This window comes from Haliotis asinina, chromosome 1, assembly GCF_037392515.1.
Source record: "Haliotis asinina isolate JCU_RB_2024 chromosome 1, JCU_Hal_asi_v2, whole genome shotgun sequence".
NCBI classification, from domain to species: Eukaryota; Metazoa; Mollusca; class Gastropoda; order Lepetellida; family Haliotidae; genus Haliotis; species Haliotis asinina.
Window position 1 is genome coordinate 51,140,999 of NC_090280.1, and position 22,296 is coordinate 51,163,294.

The 22,296-nt window shown below is 42.1% G+C and overlaps 2 protein-coding genes across 2 annotated transcripts; one reads left to right on the forward strand and one right to left on the reverse strand.

Annotated features, from left to right (window-relative positions):
• Positions 1 to 221: 221 nt before the first annotated feature.
• On the reverse strand, positions 222 to 11,922 carry LOC137293262 (cytochrome P450 3A8-like). The gene is made up of 14 exons (XM_067823896.1): positions 11,790 to 11,922; positions 10,621 to 10,714; positions 10,286 to 10,338; positions 9,543 to 9,639; positions 8,007 to 8,123; positions 7,538 to 7,626; positions 7,082 to 7,224; positions 6,205 to 6,335; positions 4,954 to 5,077; positions 4,396 to 4,553; positions 3,252 to 3,340; positions 2,439 to 2,576; positions 1,428 to 1,590; positions 222 to 1,254 (listed from the first exon to the last, which is right to left on the reverse strand). Exons 1-14 carry the CDS (start codon positions 11,864 to 11,866, stop codon positions 1,165 to 1,167), a joined length of 1,563 nt encoding a protein of 520 aa, XP_067679997.1. The 5' UTR covers positions 11,867 to 11,922; the 3' UTR covers positions 222 to 1,164.
• Positions 11,923 to 14,627: 2,705 nt separating this feature from the next.
• On the forward strand, positions 14,628 to 21,145 carry LOC137293326 (inversin-like). The gene is made up of 3 exons (XM_067823900.1): positions 14,628 to 14,758; positions 16,676 to 16,870; positions 20,387 to 21,145. Coding segments are annotated over exons 1-3 (810 nt in total). The 5' UTR covers positions 14,628 to 14,757; the 3' UTR covers positions 21,001 to 21,145.
• The last annotated feature ends 1,151 nt before the right edge of the window (positions 21,146 to 22,296 follow it).

Here is a 22,296-nt window from a genome sequence, read left to right on the forward strand (position 1 = left end):
AGAAGGGGGAGGCGGTAGGGAGGAAAATGTGGTTCGCGGACGGTGCGGCAGCCCAGTGTGACCTCTTCACGCCGACCTGAGTGGTTTTACATTCCATGGCTAAAGCATGTGTATAGCGGGTTGGGTGGTTTTACAATTACCATCATCCCTCACCATTCGTTACTGACGCCCTTGCGCGTCAAATATGTTTATTCTTCAACACATATGCATTAATAAGCAAATTCGGTGCATTCAGTTTATTTTCGTCATCAAAGTTTATCAACAGTGTGCTAAATGATTTTGAATGTATACGCGTGGAAGATGCGCCAGAAGAAATGATCGCCAAGCGATTTTATCTGCCGCCATGTTGGGATGCTGGTAACGCCCCCCTTCTATTAGCCACAGTGAATTATGGTCGCCATAAGTAGTGATCTATGACCCTGGCATCAATGTGCCTTGTGTTTGTAGAGATGGATTCTGTTGTACATGTTTTGTCTTGGGCGTTGGGCAGTGGGGTAGCCTAGTGGTTAAGGCGTTAGTTCGAATCCCCACAAGGGTACAGTGTATGAGGCCCATTTGTGACGATCCCCACCCTACTGTTGCTGGAATATTGCTAGAAGCGGCGAAAAATAAATCTAAGTCAGTCAGTCTTAGGCGTTACTATATTATAACGACGGAACAAGTCCATGCAAAAAGATTCGTCATTAGCTGGCTGTTCACCATTCATTTTCGCTGTGGCAATCACCATGTTGAACGTCTTGGCTTTAAAACGAGGTACATACGTCAGTCAAACACTGACAACGAGTACCAGCGTGTAGTGTTTGGAAACCAACGTGGGGATATTTCTTTTGTAGAACAGCTCATGAACATGATGAACTTTTTCCTGTCATTCCCCGTTTGGTTGAACAAAACCCCACTTCAGTCAAACACAACACTGAGTGGAGTTCCGAAACAGTGACTGGGTCTTAAATCTTTTCCTGGGTTTTCTTTCATGTCGGCGGGAGTTTGTTTTACAGACGGCACGCGTGTGACGTCATCATCTAAACTGTGATGCTTAAATGTTTTCTTCTGAGTCCAGTTGACTAGCACACTGAACAATAATTTCATTACAATCATCATTTAACATCGACCAAGAATAAAAGTGTTGAGACGGTTATTCCATGTAAAATCATCGTAAGATGGCTATCAGTCAACAGAAGACTGCCGTCTCTCAACACCTACATAAAGGTCATGGTCAGCTCTAGTGAACGATCCCTTCTCCAGTGTCACTGGAATCTGAAACGACAATGATGAGATCCGACTGTATTCATGTATAATAAAAGGAATCTCATCTAAATTTGATATTAAGTGAACAAATCACTGGTGAGATCATGTTGTTTTTGACACTGGGATTTCTATATCATTATTACTTCTGCAGATCGAAACGACCAATCAGCTAGGAAACGAACCTGGGTCTGTGGAGTTACCACAAAGCTGAAGTTCTGCACCAAAGCCACTATCGCCATCTTGGCCTCCAACAAGGCCAGCCTCATTCCCAGACAGTTCCTTGGCCCGACTCCAAAAGGCATCCACATGTACTCGTGCAACTCGTGTTTGTTCTCGGGGAGGAACCTGGAACAGTCAAACAACCAGGCCACTGTGTTGTCAATTGTCGTGATGCATTTAGAAGACAAACCGACAGTAACGGTGGGTTAGACAGAACCTAGTATAACTTGCCACTGAGTGCTTCAGACAGTGGTGTCTTACATGCAGTTCGACCACCACAGATGAACGAAATTGTAATTCTGATACCACTGTAGAATAAGTTATTTGTTTTCAATAAATTTACTCGTTACTTGAAGTTTCTGTCAAAAAGGTGACATTTCGAGAGTTTTTCTCGATAATTCGATTTTTGTTGCAGACTTGGTTGTTATTTCAAACTGTTTTACAATAGTCGGGAACAAATCGACAATGTACACCCAACGTAACAAGAACATAATCGAAAGAACCAGAAACCGAGCTGTATAGGAGAATCTGAAACTATAGACAAATTACTCGAAAATTAACAGAAATATTCCAAGCTACGAGGGAGAGCGCTGCAATAGTCTAATGTATAGAAGTGGTCTGTCGTATAAATGGCTGCACAAGATTTTTCGTACAAATATATTCGAGAGAAGAACTGCCTGAATTGCACGTGAACACTCAGAATGTCAAACAACAGTCAGTATATGTCCATTATGACGATTTACAACGAAAGCTGGGTGAACGGTGCTCTCTGGCAACGCATGCACACATACAGACATGGGTTACCTACTGACAGATGTCTTAATAAGCACCACTAAAACAATCATGTCTGTTTTGACGTATCGAATTCAACCCCACACCCGACTGCATCCTATTTTGACCAATCAGACCCAAACATTCTTCGATATTATTTTTACGTGTAACGTGCTATGACACTCGGTGTTCAATTTCCTAACCTGTCAGGGTCGAACTTTTCTGGTTCTGGCCAGTACTCGGGATCATGGTGTATGGCGTAGACGGGGATGAAGACCGGGAGGCCGGCGGGGATGTGGTAGCCGTTTATGGTGGTGTCCTTGGCTCCAACTCGTTTTGTTCTGAATAAAAGGCTCAGTCAGAAAAAGAGAATCTCCGTCACGATCTGCTCAGATGGCGTCTAAATGGATATCGCGAGGCTTATATCAATGCATCCAATCGATAAGGCGTCATTGTCCATACGAAAAGTTAGATGGACACGGTTTTCTGTACAATTACATGAGTTCGCTGTTTTGGCCACAAGGATCCCTACTCACCTGGTTGCCGGGGGATACAGTCTCAACGTCTCTAGGATCTCTACTCACCTGGTTGCCTGGGGATACAGTCTCAGCGTCTCTAGGATCTCTATTCACCTGGTTGCTGGGGGATACAGTCTCAGCGTCTCTAGGATCTCTATTCACCTGGTTGCTGGGGGATACAGTCTCAGCGTCTCTAGGATCTCTACTCACCTGGTTGCCTGGGGATACAGTCTCAGCGTCTCTAGGATCTCTACTCACCTGGTTGCCTGGGGATACAGTCTCAGCGTCTCTAGGATCTCTATTCACCTGGTTGCTGGGGGATACAGTCTCAGCGTCTCTAGGATCTCTACTCACCTGGTTGCCTGGGGATACAGTCTCAGCGTCTCTAGTATCTCTATTCACCTGGTTGCTGGGGGATACAGTCTCAGCGTCTCTAGGATCTCTATTCACCTGGTTGCTGGGGGATACAGTCTCAGCGTCTCTAGGATCTCCACTCACCTGGTTGCCGGGGGATATAGTCTCAGAGTTTCCATGAACACGTTCTCCAGGTACTGCAACTTCGTCACCTCGGCGTACGTGGGCTTCCTCTGTACAGAAAAATACACATGGAACCAGAGCTGGCATTCACCGTTTTAATCTCCGGTTGGACACGACCATCAGACAAAAGCAGGAAAAGTCGATGTCAGTTTACGCCGCTTGTTTTCTCAAAGCGTAATATCTTCTAATATTTTGTACTGTCAGGGATTTGAGCAGGTGAAATTCCAATTCACCCCAAGAGGACAGACACCCCTTTCGTCAGACCATCCAATCAACGGCCGATGTAACCAGTGTATAGTTTGGCAAAAATGTTTCGTGACAGTCTCACTTTACTCAAAAACTATCGTTTAAAAATTTGACATGATGCATTATATGCGTCCTACCATTCTGAATTCGGGTTTTCATGAATTATGATTTAATAATCAAAAATTGTTTAAAACTATCAACATAATATTGACACAGATCACAATTTTGTTATGATGGAGAAGGTCAGAGAGGAACAGCCAGGTGTTGATCCATTTACCTGTGCTGACCTGGCTGGAATATTGCTACATGCGGTTAAAACTGTGGTCCCCTCCACCACCACCCTCTGATAAAACTGATACAGAGAGACTGAGATGGCAATGTCCAAATACGTCGTTATGATGGGCCCGTTGTTAACTCCCTTTTGGACCTCGGACAACACCATTCTAGATGGTTTTCATTCCTGATCATCTACAGTTAGCACATTAGCATTCCAAAGGTACAGGATTGTGGTATGGGAAAGTTGGAACATGCGCAACCGACTTTTACTGGCGATAGTTTATTATGAACATAGTTAAAACTTCCAAAATGTCTGATTTATGGTGAAACTTTCCAAAGTGTGTGATTAAAGAAAGCTAACAGGTAAGTTTATCTCGACTGAGCAGCCTTGGCTAATCCTGGTCAAACCTGGTCTGACAAATGGGGCGTTTGATAATTGGGATGTTACCGAAACTGTATTGTCTCGCCGTCGTAAAAAGCCTCAAACACGATCGTAGTTACAATCATAAATCTCCTGGATCTAGGATGTGCGAACATGTACATAACTCATGTGCCTGACTTTTTCGACTGGCGATGTGCTTACCTTTCCTATGTGTGTCATTATCGACTGGTACAGCCTCTCCTGGATCTCGGGATGGGTGGCCAGGTTGTAGACGGTGAAGGTCAAAGCGTTGGAGGAGGTGTCGTAGCCGGCGAGGAGGAAGATGTGGGAGTTGCAGAATATCTCATAGTTTGTCAGACCTAAGACAGGACATTTTTTTCAACAGAAAGCTTTACTAAACTGAGATTTTTTTCTCTCGTCAATTTTTATTTGTTTTCTGTTAAACGCTCTTTTTGGACTGTCTCTAAGTAATGGAATCTGGAGCAGACATCCAAGAGTGATGATACCAGGAATTCGGGATAGGATGGGCATATCCTGTCCGACCGGTAGCACCCATCACAAAGTCATGTGTAGCGACGAGAAGTGTGATACGACCTGGGATCCTTTCACGAAGCAACCTCTACTAAGGTTAATCTTAATTCCAATTATTTAACACTGCACTGGGGTTACCTTAGTGACTTATGATCACCTTAATTAGTGCCTTGAGAAATGAGGCCCGAGGCCGTTTATGCCAGTTCTGGTGGTTACACAGTTGCATACCTCGCTTCTTGTAGTACTTGAAGTCCAGCACAGTCTCCGTGTCCTCGTCCGAGTCGTCATCCGGGTCTCTTGTCAACTCCTGTTTATGCGCGTCCAGCATCGTTTGTAGAATGTCACGGTGACCCTGATATGGCATGGCCATGAACCAAACAATAACTGAGTCAAAGACAGCGTTCTTTCAATAACATACTGTACCAGAGACATCTTCCGGTTATCGACTATAGATTGTCCATAACAACTTGGTGTTATTGCCATAAATGAATGCTACGTTTCGTACATAACAGCATAGTGCCTATTCAGACAGCGATCTTAATGCCATCTCTTACACTTAGATATTAGCACTACGGAGATCCTAGCTACCTATCACACATTGATCTCTGCATTTCACAGATCCTAGCTCCCACACTTGGAACTTAGCGCTTTGGAGATCCTAGCTCCCACACTTTGATTTTAGCGCTATGGTGATCCTACAGCCACACTTCGACCTCAGCTTTACAGAGATCCTAGCTCCCACACTTGGATCTCTGCACCACGAAGATTCTAACTATCATACATCGATCTTAGCGCTGCGGAGATCCCAGCTTCCACATTTGGATTTTAGTCCTACGGCAGTCCTAGCTCCCACACTTCGATCTCATCTTTACAGAGATCCTAGCTCCAACACTTGGATCTCTACACCACGGAGATCCTAGCTATCATACATCGACCCTAGCACTGCGCTTGGATTTTAGTCCTACGCAGATCGTAGCTCCCACACTTCGATCTTAGTTCTACGCAGATCTTAGCTCCCACGCTTCAATCTCAGCACTACGGAGATCCTAGCTATCACACATCGATCTTAGTGCTCTGGAGATCCTAGCTCCTACACTTCATTCTTAGCGCTACGGAGATCCTAGCTCCCAAACTTCGTTCCTAGCGCTACGGAGATCCTAGCTTTCACACTTCGTTCCTAGCGCTACGGAGATTCACGCTCCGATCTTAGTGCTACGATGATCCTTGCTCCCACACTTCAATCTTAGCGCTTAGGAATTCCTAGCTCCCACATCTCAACCATAGCGCTATGGAGATTCCAGCTCCAACACTTCGATCTTAGCGCTACGGAGAATCTTGCTCACTTCGATCTTAGCGCTTTCGAGATGCAAGATATCAGCTATTTGTGTTAACAGCGTAACTTTGCTGGTTTCATCACCTCAACAGTTACTGCAACAGGGGTAATAATTACATCAACGTCACCAACAACAATATCCTCACCGAGTTCGAGTCACTCCTCCTGTCCTCGATCACCTCTTTTATCATGGAGCGGAACTTGGCCTTGTCTTTGTCATTGTCAAGTAGTTTAAAGTCGACCTTTTCAAACAGTGACTTCGTGAATGGAAACAACACTGAAAGAGTCAATCAGAATGTACTTCCGCTTTTACAAGTCACAGGTACATAGCAATATGTCTTGACAGGTATCAACGAAACGACAGACTTGGAAAGCAAGGAATGTCAGCGCTGTTTCTTTGGGTTTGGATCAGTGCGGAAATTTAAACAGGGATAATTCTTTGTCATGGGTAGTTTTTTTGCCATTTCATCCTGTCCTCCACTGTATAACCTTATTAATTGTGCTCCTTATATCAGTCTGTACACCATCCTACTCTGATTAAATAGCCCATTAGCAATCCCGAGTACATCAGTCTTGTCAGTTGTATGTATACTAAACGCCAATAGAAACGTTACACTCCTACCGTTATGAATTACTTAAAACTATCAAAGATATGTTAGAAGGCATTACTTTTCAAGAAAGGTGCGCAAAACAGATTTATACAAAGTACAAACAAATATTTCCTAAATGCATTCATATTTTGGAGAAATGCATATTTTTCAGAACAATTAAATTGTCAAATTAACAAATTTAGATGTCCAAATGAAAGGTTCAGATACAGTTCTACTCTGAGACCAAGGTAAACCATTTCAAACTCTCCATTTTGCAATCATTAAAACAAGAAACAACAATTATAGAGTGTGTACAACTGAGAAAGATTTAAGTCTTTTAAACCTTTCTCTGCTGATTTACATAAGTGAAAACAAGCACGGTCTTCACCGCGCGTATTGACCAGAATCATGGACACAACGAAATGTGACTCACGTGTTATCAGGAAGAAAATTGGGAAGGTGAGCTTCATGGCTTTACGACAGTAGATGACGAAAATGTTCTCCGAACTGTGGCTATCGAGGTCGATGTTGAAGCCTGTTTTGGCGATGACGTCCATGGTGTAGCAACCCATTAGACTGAAAGGATGCATGGAATCGCTGGATGAGGTGAACACACTGCATACACAGCTGGTCCAAGTCTAGATATTCGGGTTCACCGAATGCCAGTCTGATTCGTGTACCCTTTGCATGTCATATCAGTAATAGCTAGGCTTGGACCTAACGCAATGGTTTTCTCTACAAAATTAAACAAATTCATTTCTGAAATCCTTTATACATGTACACGTCAGAAAAACAGTACGACGTGGCTTCAATACAAGCATACACTAGGACGTAACACCCATATATTTAGGGTGATGCTTGTATTGCGACACCTTTTATCAAACCTTACTGTTTTAACTCGACATTCTTCTCCTCCTTAGCGTGTTTATCCACGTTCTGTACCAGCAGGTCGGTACATCCCTCTATCAGCACCATCATCTACACACACCAACAGGGAGACACATTGTATTTTTATGATCATGTGTGTGGGGGAGTTTTCCTCTAAATATTTAAATATATATTGACCTGATTAGAGTTTATCTGTATATATTTACCTGATTGGGTTTACCTATATATGTTTACTTTATTGGGTTTACCTATATATATATTTAATTGACTGGGTTTACCTATTTACCTATATATATGTAACTGATAGCGTTTACTTACATGTGTGTTTCAGCCCAGTTTCACATGTGCTGTTTGAATTCAACTGCGTATATTCACCTGTTTATCTGCAGAAATCTGCCTGTACAGACTACATACCGAAGGGAGCTCACTTGTTATGTTTACGACGTACGTTTTTACCTGTGTCTATTTACCTGTTTGAGTTTGCCCGTACTGAAAGTTGGACTGAGAACACATCGCATGAACTTCCAGTGCTCGTCGTAGATCTCCGCGATACAGTCCATCACGATCTTGGGCGTCGGACCGAAAGTCTGAAACGGGACTCATTCAGGAACATAGTTGTGATGGGAATCTACAACTAATTCATCGCACTTCTCCAGTGATTCACATGTAATACATGTAATGTTTCTCATGCCCGTTGCTAACTTTCTGACAGGCCTAGGTAGCTGTTATGGTCATTATTGGCCTCACCGTGTATTCCAGGTGTAGCACGGGGAAAACCTATAGTGGATAGATACTTGCGTGTTACAACAAAGGCTTCCCGACGTATGAAATGTGCCACATGTAGTTGTGATGTCCCTCGCCTGGATGTTTCATGATGATTCAAATTACCCCACGTAAAACTGTGGTTCTGTGGAACGGCGTAAAACTCACCTGCCAGTTTTGTGGAACGGCGTAAAACTCACCTGACAGTCCTGTGAAACGGTGTAAAACTCACCTGACAGTTTCGTGGAACGGAGTAAAACTCACCTGACAGTTCTGTGGAATGGTGTAAAACTCACCTGACAGTTTTGTGGAACGGCGTAAAACTCACCTGTCACAGTCTCAAAGAACACCGTAAAGCTCACCTGACACAAGGGGCGGTGGGGTAGCCTAGTGGTTAAAGCGTTCGCTCGTCACGCCGAAGACTCGGGTTCGATTCCCCACATGGGTACAATGTGTGAGGCCAATTTTCTGGTGTCCCCCGCGTGATATAGCTGGAATATTGCTAAAAGCGGCGTAAAACCAAACTCACTCACTCACTCACCTGACACAATCTCATGGAACAGCAAAAAAACTAACTCTGGCCAGTCTTGAGTAACAGAGTAAAACTCACCTGATACAGTTTTATGGAACGGCGTAAAAGAACAGCATAAAGCTCATCTCACACAGTCTTATGGAACAACTCACTTGACACAGCCTCAAGGAACAGCATAAAACTCACCTGACAGTCTCAAGGAACAGCATAAAACTCACTTGACAGAGTCTCATGGAACAGCATAAAACTCACCTAACAGTCTCAAGGAACAGCATAAAACTCACTTGACAGAGTCTCATGGAACAGCATAAAACTCACCTGACACAGTCTCAAGGAACAGCATAAAACTCACATGGCACAGTCTCAAGGAACAGCATAAAACTTACCTGGCACAGTCTCAGAGTCGGTGTTAGAGGAATCATAACATATCTCGTCACTGCTTCTTCCAGAATGAGTGATTATAAAGGGAGTCCACGTCCATGTGGATATCATGTTCATGGGTGATATAATAAAGTATCACATGTTAATCAGGCCGCACTTCGTTTTTGTTGTACCTATCAGCACGTGTGTAGAGCTGGCAAACACAGTCCAATACAGATCAAGGTTCCACGTAGAATTAAAAGGAATTAATTGCCGTTCTCTAAATCAGTGCAAACTGTTAGTTTGTGGTAAGAATTTATTATCTCGTTGTGTGATCTGTCCGGGTACTCACCGATCTGTTGACAAAGTTAGAGAATTGTTTCACACAAATTTGTTTGATCATGGTTGGATCCGAGATGAGTAGGGACGGGATACGGCCATGGAAAATCCTGCAACAAAGGATAGATGCCAAGCCCTTCACAAGAAGCAATCCACTCAATGCTTCCGATATTAATGTGTGCTAAACCAGTTATTACAACATCCAAACTTCAGTCTCATTTAACCTTTTCCCTTCTGGTCTTATGTGGGGCGGTGGGGTAGCCTAGTGGTTAAAGCGTCCGCTCGTCACGCCGGAGACCCGGGTTCGATTCCCTACATGGGTACAATGTGTGAAGCCCATTTTCTGGTGTCCCCAGCCGTGATATTGCTGGAATATTGCTAAAAGCGGCTAAAACTAAACTCACTCACTCTATTTGTATGTCTCTCTTTAGTATGTTTGGCTGCGTAAAGACCAACTGACATAAGCCTCGTAAGCAGCACCCCGCTGGCTTCTGAATACCCTGGTCATTGTCTTCAGGAACTGTCCAAATAGTTCTAACACACCCTGTAGGGGCGGCTGGGTAGTCTGATAATTACCGTATTCACTCGTCATGCCGAAGACCCGGGTTCGATTCCCTACATGCGTAATATTCGTGAGGCCCAATTTAAAGAGGCGTAAAACCAGCCTCACTCAATCATACATCTTGCGTTGGGCAACACAGTCGATCCTTGGATCGACGCCAGAATGACTCTTGTGTGAAACAGGATGATATTTACCCTACAACCCGGCCGTGTTCTTTAACCAGTCGCTGGTCGCACTTGATAAGACCCTGTGAATGAAAGAATTTCATTGATGTGACGTCATAAGTACTGTTCACCTACACATTATCGTTTGACCGCCTCGCGGTGTCCACTGAGAGTGGAAAGTCGGAGTCTGGTGTCCGACTCCATGCAGACACATACACGCATTGCCACGCATGTGGAACAACCTGGAACGTGACCTCAAAGTAGTAACACAGACACGTCGCCCATACAGGATAAAGAAGTTATATATCCACAGAAATAGCCCCCATTCTAAAAGTAAATAGGTTGTTAATTTATGAGTACTGTACCTCTGTCTTGTAGTTTGTGACCACGCCCAACAGCCCGGGGTCGGGGGCGGGGATGCCCATCTTCTTGAACATTCCGTGAGTCCATGTGGCGTATCTGAGAGAAACACCCACAACATCACTGTCAAAGTCTGCGCATGCATGTTAGCAGATTGGCCAGCGCTACCTTAACATTACGTCATCGACTCAAACGCAAGCTCTTCAACTGAATCTTTAGTCAGACAGGGGATTTTTTTATCACCCCAAACAAGCAAACCCTAAATCTGCCCCAGCTGACCCTGTCTACTCATTTATTGTTGGCCCAATCTCACACTAACTTGTGGAGCAAGGCTGGCCCATTGGACAAGTCATGTTTCTGTGCAAATCGTGTCCCCAGAGCACCCCACAAAACTATCATTAGGACATTATTTTTTATGTTTTTCGCGTGGCCACGGACGGCTGGAAAAAATGATAATAACTTCTCGCATTCTTTGGACTTGTAGCAGCGACTGTTTAAAAGATTATACATTTTTGGTAAGACGAGGTGGTGAGGTTTGACTCGGTGATAGGTTCGATCAGGCCATTAGAAACACAGAAATACAGATGCTGCCTGTGTGGGTGCTGGTCGACCCTGATGATGCTCCTTGGTTTGTCAGCATCATCCCCGAGCTTGTGGGTGCCACCATCAACATCATCAGTATGATCGTGCTGTCCACTGGAGGGTAGGGGTGGGCTGGGGGGACGCTAACACTAGTAACAGAACCCACTGACACGCTACTTTCGTGTTTTAATCACAAGCCAGTAGCCGCATAGATCTCCTACTGTTAAAACAGACACATATATTATTTCAGTTTCACGTCACAAAGGATACATATATAAACATATAAAATATAGCAAGTAAGTGAACCATCCGTAAAGGGCTATTAATGCATGTTAACCACTGAAAATACATAATGGTATTGCATACAATCTATTCATCTAAAGCATGTAGGGTCAGGTTACGTCTAGTAAACAAAGTCCCAACGGCACTTTCATTGTTTCACTCCGGCAGTGGGCACTGTGACACTATGTAACGGGAGACAATCTTGTTGAACCTCAATATAGGTCATCGTGACCTAATTGTGCCGACTTCTACACATACACGTACACCTGCCTCGGCTGTCTATCACCGAGCAGTCATTGTTTTTACTCACATATATCCAGCAGCAATAAGACATGTAAGACCAACAGTGACGGCCGCTAACATTAGTAAGATGGATAGAACGTCCATGTTGTCCAAGTAGAGAGTCTGCCCGCGGCCGGCGATGATAAGCGCCTTGGTGATCCTCAGATAAGAGGCGGGTACACACACTCATTTTATACAGGACTGATACCGCTCAAGATTGCACCATGTTGGTCAACGCTGACAGTGTTTATAGTTCTTATAATGGGGTTCGTAACTTCTTTATATCGGGGAAGATGTAAGCACTGTTTACAATGTTCCTGCAGGTTCAACAGAAGATGTCTGCCCGTATAAAGTTTTTACGCACTGGATTCTTTCTTCATGAGCGTGTAACATATTTTATACTGAAGCACAGAAATCGGTTTTCCAGTGACAAGGGCCTAGATTTTCGAAGCTCTCTTAGCGCTAAGACAGTCGTAAGTGCCATACATTAACATTAACTTGCGACTGTCTTAGTGCTAAGAGAGCTTCGAAAATCTAGGCCAAGGTTTCTAGTTTTTCGTGACAACGTTTACATGAGAACATATCAATGATTATGTTACTGTCAGCATTACCCTGAATAAACGGCAATGACGCGTCATGTCAAAACGCCGATTACGGAACTGTCTCGTTTACTGTTTACTGGGTTCCGTCATATTGCGCATAACCAGTTAAGAAATTTTAGACTAAATCATTTAACTGGATGCGTAAATATTAATCAGTATGATTTGCTAAGTCTAAGCAGTTTTATATTGCAACACTACGCTCCTTCTAATCCTAGCAAACACGTCGTACAGCGTGCTCGATTTTCGATCTGTCGTAGAGCGAGCCCTGACAAAAGGAAACCTGGAAATCGTGGAAATGTCAAAACGAGGCTATGCCGCTAGAAAAGTTTGGCGGTCTCGTACGGAACTGATACTACATCAGCCTCATTGCGCGTTACAGAACTATGCTGAATAAGCGCAAAAACCACATAACAGGTTTAACGAGTGAGCCAGATGCATTGTGAATCATTTTACGACCGCATCAAACAGGGGCAGTCCGTGATTCCATAGTTAAGGTATGCTGCCTGAACCTTGACATAAAAATATAGAAAGACGGTGTTACTAATGTTTAAAATCAAAATTCATTTGTAAATACCATTTTCACGTGAAACTGGGAATTGGAATCCAGTTTTACCGGAGTTGTTTGTGGTGTCTATTTTCACTTTCACTCGAGAAAATTCGGATCGGCTGAAAGGAAGGTCATTGCCTTAATGGGTTAATGAGACTTATGTTTCGGTATAAAACGCTTAGCGGCTTTATGGTTTACTCTATGTGAATTAGTAGTGGATTTAGGAATACGTTCATCGTGCATGCCTGTAAGCCTGCAGCACAGGGAAACGGGAAGCCTGTTGGTCGACAGGCCCGACCCAGTTCCACAAGGCCAAGGGTTTACTTTCTCAAACAATACCGAGGAAGCTATATAGGTTTTGATACAACTTATGAACCGACCGAAGATGTACTTTAGGTACAATTTTAATATTTTCTTATTTTGATTTTTACAGCTGAAATCAGCTGGGATGCGGCTGATGCACACGAAAACCCGTGACCTGCACGTACACACACTACCCTTCTTGAGAGGAACACATGGTTTAATACTGACAGTCACATGTTTCAACCTTCGTAGAATGGTGGATAAAACCGCCATGCACGAACTTGCAGGTTTGCTGGTTCGAAACAATACATTGAAAGTTATCAATATTGTGATACTTTACGATCCTATCCAGTAATAGCAAGTCAAAGTTGCATCGATACCCCACAAAAAATGTACACTCAAGTAAAATAGTTCAAAGTCATGGGCTATTCCCCAGAAACTCCCCACGCTACCTGTAGAATATAGAATCGTAGGCGTATCCAGAGGAGACCACTGAAGGACCACTGACACTCAGGTGAAAATGAAGTGTGCACGCACGTAAACACGCACGCACACACGCACATTTTCTCAATAGCCTCTGCGAATGAATTGAGGATTTCCAGAACAAAGGAAATTTCCATAACTATCACAGTTCTTCGAGTTAATGACAAAGCTAATCATTTGACTTACTGACTTTTCTGCTGTATGACACTGTCCTTCTCATATCTGTATGGGGGCATGATATTCCATGAAAAATATGTACATTAGTTCAGTAAAGGACTGGAATGTTTGAAGGCGAGAAAGCTGTTGAAAGGACCGAAAATTAATACGACTTTAACCACTGATTTTCAAACAAGAATACAGAGGGAGTCGGCAATATTCCAGTCAAAGGCAGAAATGTAAATGTGACTTTGTCTTGATGTTTAAACATTTTCTGTATAAATTTTCGAACGTCTCGATCAAAAACATTTGATTGATATATCTCATACTTAGTAATGATATTATGCAATTGTATTTTTTTTAATCACGTCGGAAAATTAAACGAATGGATTTCGTAATGGTCTTTACATTTCTTTTCTTGGTTCATTATATCATTATTTCCATTTCATGTGTTCGATCTGTATAATTATTTCAGAATTCTACATTTGGTAGAATGTGTTATATTGGACAAAATAAGTTCGGGATATTGGTATTTTTATGGCTGATATTTTATCAGTGTGTCAATGAATAAATACATCACTATTCAAAAATGTGCATACTAGTATACACCTAATTAGTTTTGTCCAGTATATGACCCTTGCAAGGTTTCACGTGACGAATGTTGTTACCTCCCTTTGGTCAGTGGCCAAAGCGCGCGTACTCTAACGCAGTGTCCGTTCCGCGAAAGCGATGATTATATAACTAGCATTACCGATTTTACGGCGCTGTTACGAGTACATTACCGTGTAACCGTACATTGAACTGTGCATGGCGTCCAAGCGAGGCTGAGGGGAAGGACACATTTGCCCAAGAAGTCGAACTAACACTTCATTTAAGAACACACACGGTCAGGAATCCGACCAAACAGTGAGTAGTAATATAAACAGTCTTACTGAAAATGCTCAGAACATGACAGGAAATGACGACACCTTGACGACACGGCAAGGGCAGGGGTGTTTATAATTTGTGCCTATGGCGCAAGGGCAAGATACACAGGAACCCGATATCGCACTGTAGGTTAAACATAGACCATAGATATACACTCAGGTCATACACGATATCGCACTGTAGGTTAAACATAGACCATAGAAATACATTCATGTCATATACATGAGTGTATATCTATGGTCTATGTTTAACCTACAGTGCGATATCGGGTTCCTGTGGCAAGATATCTGCTTCAAACCCCTGTTTTTTATTACTTTATGCCTAAGAATCAATGTTGATTTTGGGTTTGTTTTGGGGTTTTTTTTTTGTTAAGAGAAATCCAACCTTAAATCTAATCTATAATGCTAAACCCTATATATAGTGTGATGCCTATCCCCTAGTAACACTCAGAATAAATAGAATACAGGTAGGGGCCTAGATAAAATAACTAAGGTATATTGAGAGGTTCTATTTCAGTGCATGAACTTGGCAACTTGCAATCTTTCATATTGCTTCCATATTACAAATCAAATATGTGTTTTATCTTTCTTTGTTTTTACAATTAATTATTGCTGCCATATGGCTGGAATATTGCTGAGTGCTGCACAAAACTAAACTCCCACATTCATGAAAATCAATCATGTTTCAAGTTCTTCATGAATTAGAGTAGACATTTCCAGCCTTAATGACAGATCGAAACACCTTAAAGGTCACATGCAAAGTAAACCACAAGTTTGCAGATTCTGATACCTTTCGGTATGCACTTCCCGAAACAAATCATCAAACATTCAGTTCAGCCTAGAAATTTAACAAAAACGCGAAGGGAAAAAGCCTGCGAAATCGGAGTTCAGATGATTCACTAACTTTCCCCCAGTGCTGGTATTCTGGCATTTTCAAGCATTCAAGATTCTTTTAATCGCAAAAATTGAGATGGAAAAACTTACAAAGTACAAGTATTGCCAGTGTTTTATAGACAGACAGTTACATGTGTTCAATGTACAAGTATACTGAACATCACTGAAAATGCACCTCCTGTAAATTTTGAAATATGGTAACAGGATTGTTTTGAGAGTGAAAATGAACGTTGGAAATGTTGTTAATAACACATAAGACAATATGTTATGTTGTACAGCAAAGAACATATTGCCCAAGCACACCTTGAACATGTCTAATGACAACAACAACATTTATGCACAAGACACACGAAAAGCACAGATTGCATGTGCAAAATATGTTGATTAGGGGTGTAGCATAAATGAACATCGGCAAAAAAGTGTTCTCACTTTAGCAGTACCTTGACAAGTAAAGTTTAATATTGTAAGTTGTTACCAAAAGAACGAGAACAGGTATTGAGCATTTTGGCACATCAAGCAGGATTACTGCCAGATGAGTTGGTTGCCATCATTCCACTGTCATAAGACTTACCAACAGGTACCAACAAACAGCCACCACCAGGGACTGCCAACATCCTGGCCAGGCACGTGTTACCACCTCTTGGCAAGATCAAGACATGATTGTTCAGCGCCATATTTGGAATTGTACGTTGCCAGCAGCCAGAACTAATTGCAATAAGAATGGAATGCATTGCCTGGAGACATTATTCAGAGACTTGCAAGGGGATTTTACTGACTTTCCTTTTTGATTCAGTCTTTCTTTCATGGTCAGCTGGATGAAAACTTCCCTTTTTTGCTGCATTACGTCATGTTTCTTTCCTTTACCAATGACTGGACTACAAAATTATGTCCAATTTACACTGTTACTACACATGTTAGGCAGCGACAAGTCTTTCTTGTATTATATTGATGGACAGCGATGGACAGCGACTTCATGTGTACAATTTACAAGTATCTGTTACAGTGACACAAAAGGAGTCCGACCCTCCACTCGACGCCATCCTCCATGATGCCTGCCATAAGGGGAGCATGGACAAGGTGAAACATGTCCTGGATCTGGGTCAGGATGTCAACTGTAGAGGAGATTGGAGAATGACACCGGTGATGGAGGCAGCACGGTGTGAACACAGAGATGTGGTGGAGCTCCTCCTGAGTAGAGGTGAGTAGGGAAAAAGTAACCCACAGGAGCACTCCTTAAAGCTCCTCAAAGTATTCAAACTATTCACATCGTGGTGAGCAACTAAGTTCAGCTGTTGCACATTAACCCTTGAGCAGGTCAATCCGATTAGTGTTGTAATAGTTCTGTTATACATGTGTTTCACATCTCTCACTAGTGACAAAAGCACTCCAACAAGTTCGGAGATGATTTTATTCCATGAAGTGCCATTATCCTATAAAGGAACCGTTTTGTATATGTTTATAATCTTCTGTCATTATTCAGATCAATGGTAGAAGGTTAAAGAGTTACGTGTCAACTTTATGAAACGTGCTGATTCCCAGAGTTTGGAATATGTATTCAAATAAATGAATGAGGTGCTGCTTTGAAAACTTGAACTGCTCGCTTCAGCCTATACATAAAGAATCAGTGATGTTCCAGTACACTCCCGAAATTGAACACCAAAACACAGAAAGGGGCCAGGTAACAAATCAGGTTTTGCTTGACAACTCCTTAGCAGTTGTGTTCAAGTGAATGTTTCATTGTCGATGTAATGAAAGTGTAAAAGTTAATGCATAAATAACATCAAATGTTAGCGTGAGTGAGTGAGTTTAGTTTTACGTCGCACTTAGCAATATTCCAGCTATATGGCGACGGTCTGTAAATAATCGAGTCTGGACCAGACAATCCAGTGATCAACAACATGAGCATCGATCTGCGCAATGGGGAACCGATGACATGTGTCAACCAAGTCGGCTAGTCTGACCACCCGATCCCGTTAGTCGCCTCTTACGACAAGCAAAGTCACCTTTTATGGCAAGCATGGGTTGCTGAAGGCCTATTCTACCCCGGGACCTTCACGGGTCTCAAATGTTAGCAAAGTTCAGCACCTGTAAGTGTGATGACAAACACTGCCCTCACATGTAAGACATATTTTACATATTACTCAAAGTAAAAGAAATAAGAAATAAAACTTACCTAAATTAGAACAAAACAGGGTTTGCATACACACTCCGCTGTTGTCTTCACATCACTAATGCTTTCTCTTTTTAATAATTCCAGTGGTAGTCTTTTCAGTTTCACTGAACATATGGTCTTTCAACACTGTTTTCAGACTCCTCATGTTCTCTTTCTTCGCCTTCTCTTCCTTTCTCCTTTCTTTGAATTTTTTCAATTTGTCTTCTCTTCTCCACCTTCTCTTCACTTTCTGTTCTTTTTTTAAACTTTTCACAATATTCTTTATAGAGTTTATAGAGTTGTTTAAGCATTCGAGTTTAATACCCTAGGTGGTAAGATTAGAACTTTTATGTAATCGATGGCAGTAAAATGCAATCAATAAAAGGACTTAACGTCAACGGAAAACAATGCCTAGGTGAGTATTTTACACTTTCGTACCCTTACTTTCATATCTTTTGTTATTTTATGTTCTGTGCTTTTGAAACTCACTCACCTGGTCACCTCACCAGTTACCAACATCAGCGTCAATAACACTGCAAACAACAGGTATCATTTTTTTCGGCTCTGTTTCTGTTTCTCTGAAATATGATCTTATGATCTGTGTGTCTCTATCCCTTCTTTTGTGCACTTTCACCCACCTTTTTCCTTTCCCCTACCTTGCACAGGTCCTTTGCAATGTAGAATATAATGACATTGATGATGAAGGAGATGGTGGCAACAACATGAGTGATATAAGGAAGTGCAAATCATATGAATCATATAGAGCCACACACATATGTCTCTCCGACTCACCATTGTCTGAATCAGCGTTGCCTGATCATTTCCTGATGTTATCAGAAGTCACGCCATATGAGGACATTCTATCATCCACTCCTTCATCCACTTTTGAAGGCACTCCAACATCACCGGTCGCAACCAACTCTACTGCTCCAACTTGAGTCTGCTGATGCATCAGGTGCATCTGGTGCTGCTGCTGCTGCTGGTAGTCTTGGTTTATTATATACTGATACTGGTTCGAATTCACTGTTTATTTAAACCTTACAAGTCGAACATCATGAGTATAGTTGTGCACATTTGGAATCGATGACATGTCAACCATGTTAGTCTGACCACCCGATCCCGTGTAGGTCAACAGACAACAGTGAAAAGCAAAGCAAATCATAACGATAACAAAACTTAGAAAGTTTTTATTTGTTTATTCAGTACGTAAGCGGTAGTTGCACACACCAGGGTCGTGTACTGTTCTGGCAGTAGTCATTCCCCGCTGCCCCATTGTTTGCCTGTAATACAAATTTCATTGTCAGATGGGAGGTAGTAATTTTTTTACACAAGAACAGTTCTTCATAGCAGCAGTGATGTAGAACAGTTCTCCATAGTAGTAAAAAAATTACATGAGGATGAATATGCAGCCATGGTACAAATACCTTTTATTGTTATAAATTGACATCCAATTTGTGCAAATTTTCATATGTACTTAATATGAACAAACATACATTTATGTAAAATTACTTTATAATGGATTAACATAAGATAAACTTAAAATTAGTAAAATTTGCTTACCATGCAAATAGGGCGTTGGTCTGTTCGGATGACTTTGTGCTGGATATGGTGTGGTGGAGCCATAATAGTATCCGGTTGGTTCATGGGAGTGGGCTATATTGGTCGCCTGTGACCAACAGGTGAGTGACTTACCAGTGGCATGATCTGGTTTCCATGTCCAGCAGGTGGTATTGGAGCCCGCGGTGGGAGACTGCTCGAGGCTCCAGTGGGAGCCTGTGTTGTTGATTGATTGTGACAACACACTCGTGAGAGGAACAACCGCTGTTCCTGGTGGAATTACTATGTGCGGCACAGGGATGTCAGCTTATTCAGATGATGCTAAATGTTTAATTAGAAAGGTGTTCAATTTGTTTTTGAAAAGAGAAGAAACTGATTTATAAGGTTGTTGTTTTATACAACTCGCTTCTTCACATAATCATTTCCTGCAAATGGAGATAAGTGTTAAGAATATCCTTCACTACCTTGAACACACTCGTGAGTAACTTGTCTGTTGAAAAGTCAAACATCTTCTGTGCCATATTGATTGCAAGATGTCAGATGTCTTTCTGAAACTCTTTTGGTCTATGATGGCATTGAAACTGATCTGATATGACTTATACTTGAAGGTGCACGATGGGATTGTGCATGGGCGCATTGATTGGATATAAAATGGTACACAATCTACATCAGTGGAATGCTTTTATTCTAACTAAAGAATGTTTGTTCACCTTGACGCAAATAGTTTGAATAGGTTAGTGCTTTTCCATAGCTTTAAGGAGCACTACTGTGGAATGCTTATTGTTTTTTTCCTCAGGAATTCTATTGTATTCTATTGAATGCTTTATTCTGCCTGTGGAATGTTTGTTCACCTCGACGTAGTTTGAACAGTTGTAGGAGCTTTAAGGAGCAGTCCCGTGGAATGTCTATTGTTGTGCTTAAGAATGCTATTGTTGTGCTCTTGGGTGCTATTGTTCCCTTAGGAATGCTTTTGTCTGACATCTGGATTTCTTTCTCCCTACTGAGGTGCTGATGTTTCACTGGTGGACATGTATGGTGATAGCACCCTTCATTGGGCCTGTAATGGAGGAGACGTGGGGACGATGGAGTTGATACTGTCCAAGGGCATGGTGGACGTCAACCATAGAGGAGCTGGGAGCAGGACACCAGTGATGGAGGCAGCGCGTCAGGGCCACAGGGATGTGGTTGAGCTTCTACTGAGTAGAGGTGCTGATGTGTCACTAGTGGACAATGACAATGACAACTCCCTTCACTGGGCCTGTGGTGGAGGAGATGTGGGGACGGTGGAGTTGATCCTATCACAGAATGTGGTGGAAGTCAACTGTAGAGAAGTCGGGAACTGGACACCGGTTATGAGAGCTGCACTGGGGGCTCACAGAGATGTGGTTGAGCTTCTTTTGAGTAGAGGAGCAGATATGTCACTGGTGGACATGGACGGTAATAATGTCCTTCACTGGGCCTGTATGGGGGGAGATGTGGGGTTGGTGGAGTTGATCCTATCACTGAATGTGGTGGACATCAACACCAGGAACAACTACGGAGAGACAGCAACTGACTGGGCGAGAGACAGTGGACATGATGAGCAGGTGGACCTCCTTGTGTCACATGGTGCTCGGTGAAGTGGTTGTCGTGTTAATGCAGATGGAGACAGTGTTGTTACTGACACTGACTTGGTATGTGCCATTCATGTCATCCTGTGTACACTTTAGACTGTAGGTGGGAATTATTATTGTGTTTCATGAGAAATAAAACTTGATGAAAACATTTTCAGATCTTTAGTCATTTGTTTTCACATGGGGGTTTTCATGATCAGGCAAGAAACTTGTTAGCACCAGTAAGTACAGATGTGAGGGTAGCATATAAACTCATCTTTTAATATACATCTGCACTACATTTGTATACTTATCATATCTCATAAACTTCTCATATCTCTCAAATCGACCGTTGAGTAGAAAAAAAAACTGTGTAAAAGGTTTCTGGCCTCTCTGGAACCTTATCCCTGAAAAGAGACCACTTCTCGATTGCTAATGGGACTCCTCTGTCTAGTCATTCACTTTCTTGTCGCAGCATGGTGCTGACGAGCTGCAAACTACTGCTAATAAACCGACTTTATAAAATGTCCTTTAACATCTTTGCGAAAGAAGATTCATCCTCAAGGAAAAGAATAGTTTGCATGGATTGCAAGAATACTTCCTACATCGTGTACCTACCTGCATGCACAGCTTCGGTCTTTTACGTTTGAAGAATTGAAGAGACAGATTAGTTGCAGTCTGTGTGCCATGTTTGAATAGGACATTTTTGTTCCTCCTGATTGCATTTAAGTGCAAAGATCGAAGATAGAAACCTACTTGTTTGACTTGTTTGGTGAATTCGAATCCCAAACAGTCCAACGTACAAATATGATATCTCATGAATCGGGTGAGTGAGTGCATATTTAATGTCACATTGGCAATATTTCAGCCATATCGTGACGAGAATATTCAACAATGAAAAGATCCATATGTACATCATAAAACCTGTCAAGGAAGGAAAGTAAAACAACTGGAATATCACAATTAGCATTAAAACTGATATTATATTGTCAATACATTATAAAAAAAATTCTAAAGATCGCCAAGAATAGAAGGTAGATCACCACACTATGGACTATGGGGACTTACAGTACCTTTGCTACCTGCATGGACCCTAGTTGAATTTACACAATCCCCTCAGCCGCAGGTGATTGTACGAAATCTTAGCAAAATTAAAATTACAAGAGTACATACGCTTAAAAATCCTGGTAAGTGTAAATTGACTTCAACCCCCTTTGAGAGTACCGCCACTAATAATCTATGTTTCTAATCTATACTACCAATCATTAAAATATAACTATCTACAGAACATATCAATTATAATTCAACAAGGAAATCAATTTC

Excerpts from the sequence above, each read along its gene's own strand:
- LOC137293262 (XM_067823896.1), bottom strand. The coding sequence starts at position 11,866 with ATGGACGTTCTATCCATCTTACTAATGTTAGCGGCCGTCACTGTTGGT. Across the intron at positions 9,640-10,285 it reads GAACACGGCCGGGTTGTAGG|GATTTTCCATGGCCGTATCC; the intron begins GTAAATATCATC and ends CCTTTGTTGCAG. Across the intron at positions 6,336-7,081 it reads AATTTTCTTCCTGATAACAC|TGTTGTTTCCATTCACGAAG; the intron begins GTGAGTCACATT and ends TGACTCTTTCAG.
- LOC137293326 (XM_067823900.1), top strand. Across the intron at positions 16,871-20,386 it reads GGAGCTCCTCCTGAGTAGAG|GTGCTGATGTTTCACTGGTG; the intron begins GTGAGTAGGGAA and ends CTCCCTACTGAG.